The sequence below is a fragment of the Eurypyga helias genome, unplaced genomic scaffold (genome assembly GCF_000690775.1).
Source record: "Eurypyga helias isolate BGI_N326 unplaced genomic scaffold, ASM69077v1 scaffold6441, whole genome shotgun sequence".
NCBI lineage: Eukaryota > Metazoa > Chordata > Aves > Eurypygiformes > Eurypygidae > Eurypyga > Eurypyga helias.
The window spans coordinates 12,313-18,496 of NW_010232646.1; the positions used below are offsets into that span (position 1 = coordinate 12,313).

Below are 6,184 nucleotides of genomic sequence, written 5' to 3' on the forward strand. Positions count from 1 at the left end.
TAGGAAAGTCTTATGAAATCAGAGCAGTGATATATTATATATTGCCTATGTGTGAATCTCAAAAGCTGATAACTTAAAAAGCCAACATGAAAGGTGCATCAGCCTTTTTCCATAGGCTAATTTTTCCTCCCAACAACCACCATGAATAGGTTGTGTTGATTCAGAGCATTCTTTTTCAGCCTTAAAAATAAAAATTTCCTCAATTAATTTGAGGCTAGAACAAGTTTCACCACCCCACTCATACTTAACTGAGATATCTAACACAGGGATCAATGTCCACTGGTTGCCCTAAATAGGTAGAGGCATGAAATAGCTTCCATTCACAATACAAGTCTTAAACCCAGAAAGCAAGGAATAGAAAGAATCTTTATGTATATACAGTATCATACCATCAAGACTTTAGTTTGATTTAAAAAAAAAATCTTGAAAGAAGTCCTACAAGCCATACATTGCCTCAGAACGGACATTCATGCCAATTTAGAAACCACTGTACAAAAATATCTCTGCATTATAATCACTATTTCCCTGCTGATAGAAACAGCACACATCACAAACAAATACTACCAAAGTAATCAAATGACCGCCCCCCCCAAAAAACCCAACATGCAAACAGATTCAATGCAAGTTACCTTTGAACAGGTCGTCGTTTTACCACTTCCTTGCAAACCAACAAACATTATAATATTTTGTTTTCCTTTGGTAGGTGTCCATGCTTTGACTCCAGGATCAACAAGCTACAGAACAAAGTACAATACATGTCGCAGAACTGAATTTCTGAAGCAGACAACAGTTAGTTCCACAGTCATGCTAGGTGCCTGGCTTTATATTCAACAGATCAAGTGGATTTTTGTGTATTCTAGTCTTAATTTGGCTTAGAGGCTCACTGATTTACAGCAAACAGCAGCAGCCCATCCAACATATCTAATTTCTTTCTAACACCAAGCACCAAAGTCAGGGTGGCCTGTATATATGGCACAAGTGTAACTACCCACAACCTCCACCCCACCATTGCTCCTTAAGATGGACCTCTTCCGCTGAGAATCCTACAGTACAGAAGACTTTTTAGGGTTGCTGCCTCACTTCTTGAATGAGCAGAAGGTATGTACGTTCCAGAAAGCCATAATATGGGTGGGCACAAACTACCAAATAACAAAAGACTGTTAACTGCAAAGAGAACAGAATACTGATACCCAGGTGCTGATTTGACCCAGCACCCAGATTAAAGAAATGTTGCCATGAATTTCGGGGTTGTTACTTAACGCTTTTTCAGAGGCTGATAAGTAGTTTGAACAATGCTTCATCTGGGTAGCAAAGGCTACCTGAATCAGGTAATTCTGGGACAACCAAAGAGTCCAAAAACTAATAGTACTTTACCATTATTTTGTCATTAAATTTCAACTTAAGAGTAAGAATAGCTGGACTTGAAGCTTAAATCAAAGTTAGTCTGAGAGATGCCCAGGAAGCAGTTTCAATCAGAATACTAGTGTTTGCAGTAGTAAGGCAGCCTTACAACAGAAAACATAACTGTAGGTACCACACAATAACCTTAAAGCTTGGCTTGTTAATGTACTGCTTACACAGCCCAGGCTATAGAGGAAAAGTGACATAATAAAGAATTTTTAAGTCCTACCTTAACAAGTTCCTTGAAGACAGCATGCTGAATCATTTTTCTTTTGTTAAGGCCAGATGCCATTTCTTCAAGATCAATTGCAGACCTGAGTTTAGGAAAACCATGAAACACTAGAATAACTTAAAGCATCAATTTAACCTAGTAATAAATGAAATCTTTGCAACTGGAACAGCACTCTGATTTGCCTTGAGTTTTCAAATAGTCATATTTAAAAATAGACATGCATCAGACACATTGATTCTGTACGCAAACAAAACCAGGTTTCCAAAATCCTTACATCTTTCAGACTTGCATTGACTTGAATTCCACATCTGAAAATAGCCAAGTCAACAGTACTGGTCATATACACAGATCTATTTATACCCAGCACAGAACATGTTACTTCCTAGACACCTCATCTTACAAGACTTGTTTATCATACCATTCAACTGATGACAGCAACAGTTTTTTGAAACAAGATTGTAACAGCAATAACTGGCTAAACTTGATAAAAATCTTTTGAAGGAACTGACTAGACACTTAGTTTAAACTGTATTTTCTTGTTAAAGATTATATAGTTTTCTTAGACACACACAGTTTAAGATGTAAGTTATTCTTCTGTAACCTCAAATTACAATTTTTACAAACGTGAGGTTAAATGCATTTTGATTATTTTACTTACTTGACATTTTCTCTGAGCTGCTTCACAAGCTTAATATTAACATCAGCTTCTAGTAATGCTGTACATACTTCTTTTAACATAGCATTTAAAACCTTTGAAGCATAAAGGAAAAATATGTTTATAGTTCAAAATATGAACATGAAAGTATTTATGATATAACCAAGGCTTTTACAAATAAAATGCATGCAGTCCTATCATTATATTGACTGCCCCATAAAAAAAGCCTATGAATTTTTTCATATGTAAATGCAATTTAAATTTGAAAGGGTAATACTGGAAAAGAAGGGTCCACAATTTGCAATATGCACACTATAACAAAGTAACACAGAACACTTCCTATTGCATTAAGGGTAACAGCAGCTCCTATGGTAGCAAGACTTCCTGAACTTCCCAAGGGGTACTCCTTAGAGACTTCTATAACAGAAAGCCACAAAAGAGTTTAACACAACAATCTCCGTAAATAATGGTATTACTTAAACACAAGACAGACACACTGCTGTCTGCATTCTCAGCAGAAACTGGACTGCTGCTACAGGGTATGTCTTTTAGGCAAGCAGATGCCCGAATTAGGAACCCAGTTTAATAGTTCTAAGACTTCAAAGTCAGAAGTCTTGAACAAAAAGATTTTTTGAAAATAACGTCTCCATAAATGGCCTCATTTGCACAGCTTGAGCTCTTGCAGGAGAAAGGTTTCTATTGCTGAAAAAAAATAATTGGGCTGTATTTGATCCAGTTAACGATTTGCTGTCTCCCAGATGAAGATTTGTTAAAACTTTTCCTCTATGCACAAGTTCCAACCTTAAAACCTCTAGCTAGAAGTTTTACTTGAAGGAAGAGAGCTTCAGGATGACATCAACCTGCTCCAAGCTTCTCATCAGCCTTAGAGAACTTCTTCTCAGAACTTTGATTTCTGAATGTTAGTTCCATCATATATGCATACTACATACCTCTTCGTTGATAATCGTAGCATTGCTCAGTGAGCGTAATGCTGAAGTTATTTTTCTTCCAAGATCTGCTAGAACCATTTTGGCAGCTTCAAGTACAACTCAGAAGAATCTGGAAAACAATTGAAAATTAAATTTAAGACTCTTTGAAGCTAAGCCTTTGCAAAATAATTACTCCAGTATCTTTTAGGTTAAGAAACCTGCTTTACATTCCAGAAAGCACAAAAATTTTACTTTGAGTTATTTTTATTATTGGTCTGAAGTTAATTTTAGGCTATCCTGATGGCCTACTTAGAGAACCCACACTGCAATAAGGAAGCATTTCACTGTCTTAAAGATTTGTGAAATGAATTCACCATGAAAAAACAGTCCAGACAGACTTCCAGAAAGAATTATATCTGCTTTTTATTTTCTTATCAGCAATACGCTCTATGACAGAATAAAATTAAGCAGAATAGTCTAGAAGCTCTGCATCCCACAAAGACAGCATGATCAGAAGCAGAATTGAACATTACTGATCATTCTATTTAATCTGCTTTACACTAAATCAAACTGAATTTCCCATTTCAGTAACCCTACAAACATCCTTGCTTTTTAAGAAAATATAAAAAAACCTGGAAAACCAAACTTTTTGTTCACTGCAGGCACAAGTCATACGTAAGCCTAAGCATACTGCAACTTACAGTTAGGAAACCCTGAAAAGTTCATTTCTGGAGCATATGTAGTCTAATCAATATGCTAAACCACTCCACCTCCTAAACAATGTATGAAGATACTCAGAACACATGGCAGAAAAAGGAATCTAGAATTATGAAAAAGAGGAAACTAAAATTTGTCTGAAGAGCAAAAAGCTGCAACACCACAGTTAGTAATGAAATGGAGCACTTCGGATTCTTCTTGTTTATCTTCTAATGTCACAGCTTTCTCATACTCAACTGAAACTATTTCCTTGCTAACAGCTGATTTCAGAATTTCACATTTGAGGTCCTTCTTTCAGAACTGAAAGCAAACTTCCCAATAGCAACAGCCTCTAATCAAAGTAGCTGACAGTTTTCAAGATTTTACCCCTTACCCCCTCAAATGGGTAGAGAGGACAGATAAGAACAGTTGGTCCACTTAGTAAAATGAAGAATACAGCATTAGCTATATTCTTACTTAATTTTAGAGAGAGAGCTCCAACCTAGGAAAGATAGAAAACAGCTCATTATATACAAAGAGATTTACTACCCCTACATGCCCCAAAAAGCAAGGCCCATGATGTGCTTATAAAATGACATATTCTAAAGTAGATAAAACATGTCACCCATGTAAGCTAACCTCCTGACTTCTTTGCTTAATTAAGAGTTAATATTGTGATGAAGATTAAAAACAGAAACTCCCAGACCAACCCCCACCCCAATACTGAGGCCACAACACAGAACAAAGTCTCCAGAAGTTTCAGAAGACACAGGATAGATGAATTCAGACTATGTACAGGCCTCAGATATAGCAAATAATGCAAATAAATAAATCTACAATGTGTACATATAACTTATACGTATAGGCAGTTTCAAAGAGGCAGATGTTACCATGCCATCTTGGTATTTCATTTAAAAAAATAAAAATAATAAAAAAAAAATCAGTCTATGCTTCCTAAGGAACTCTGCCTGATTCGCTGATCAGTACTCTAACAGATACGGATGTTCATGTTCTTACTTTGCTGTAAGATGAGTTCTACATGACACATGAAGTGGGAATTCTTCAGGTTACCCTTATGGGACATACAAGTCACATTCTTGCAGAATAATTGTGAAAAACACATTATCATCAACACAGTCTACCAAAGGGTGTCAGTAAAACAGATGTTCAAAATGTTTTTCAACTCATTTCCCACGAAAATCACAATAATGAAAAAAGAAAACTCTCAAAATAGCAGTGCATCTCAGTAAGATTTGAGCTGCTAAAACTGCAGCCATGGACAAAACAAGAACACTTGAATATGACAGCCAAAAGGTTAAATAGGATGACCAGCATACAACAGCCAGGTGTATGTACACTCAATATTTAAATAGTTTTCAGAGTTCTACAGATCTCCAAATACATAAAGTAAGTTACGTGCTAATAAAAAAGTGTTTCCACTACAGAACTCCAAAAGCTTCTTCCAACAGCCTTACAACAGAATAATGCAAACACTATGTTAAAGGTATGACTTTAAGCATTTTAATACAAACTGCTTTCTCCAGCACATTACAGATTTATAAGACATCAGATTTACTAAGGAATGTCAAATACAGAAATTTACATAACTTTCCACATACAGTCAGTCCATCCAAATTGTGAGCCACAGTATAGACAAGAGGACACATAAGCTGTCTTGGCAGGTAGCCAGAAAGGCATTAGCAGCACTACACTGCAGAATGCGTATATGCTGTGCTCAGAGCACCTGTAGGTCTGGAAGAGCTTTTTAGCTTTGATAATGCACTGAACTGGTTGAAAACTGGCAGGACCCCACAGTAAACAAACTAGGCTGTATCAAGCTGGCCTCTTGCTGAGCAAGGCCATGAGGACCGAGCTGTCTTCAGGGGAAGCAGCCTGGTCACCTTTGCACTGAGATCCCATGGCATCATTATACGGCACAGAGGCCCAAGACCTCTTCGCCTGCTGCTGAATAGCAGGCACTAAAGGGGCAGCAGAAGTATTGGAGATTTTTAAGCCACAGCAAAACAACAGTGAAACAACTCTGAAGAGACAGACTGCCTATCCCTGCCCTATCCATCTAGTATCATCTGTGGTGTAGTCAACATGCTGGAGGGAAGGGCTGCCATCCCGAGGGACCTGGACAGGCTGGAGAGGTGGGCCACTGCCAACCTCATGGAGTTCAACAAGGCCAAGCACAAGGTCCTGCACCTGGGTTGGGGCAATCCCAAGCACAAGTACAGGCTGGGTGGAGAATAGACTGAGAGCAGCCCT

The 6,184-nt window shown here is 37.6% G+C and overlaps 1 protein-coding gene across 1 annotated transcript in view; it reads right to left on the reverse strand.

The window, feature by feature from the left end:
* Nucleotides 1-3,347, reverse strand: part of SRP54 (signal recognition particle 54kDa) — an 11,366-nt gene extending 8,019 nt beyond the window's left edge. The window contains exons 1-4 of the mRNA XM_010161450.1: nucleotides 3,239-3,347; nucleotides 2,292-2,383; nucleotides 1,631-1,715; nucleotides 630-734 (exon numbers count right to left, since the gene is read on the reverse strand). Coding sequence (XP_010159752.1) covers nucleotides 630-734; nucleotides 1,631-1,715; nucleotides 2,292-2,383; nucleotides 3,239-3,316 — 360 coding nt within the window. The 5' untranslated portion in view covers nucleotides 3,317-3,347. The remainder of the gene's footprint in view (nucleotides 1-629; nucleotides 735-1,630; nucleotides 1,716-2,291; nucleotides 2,384-3,238) is intronic.
* Between the last annotated feature and the right edge of the window lie 2,837 nt (nucleotides 3,348-6,184).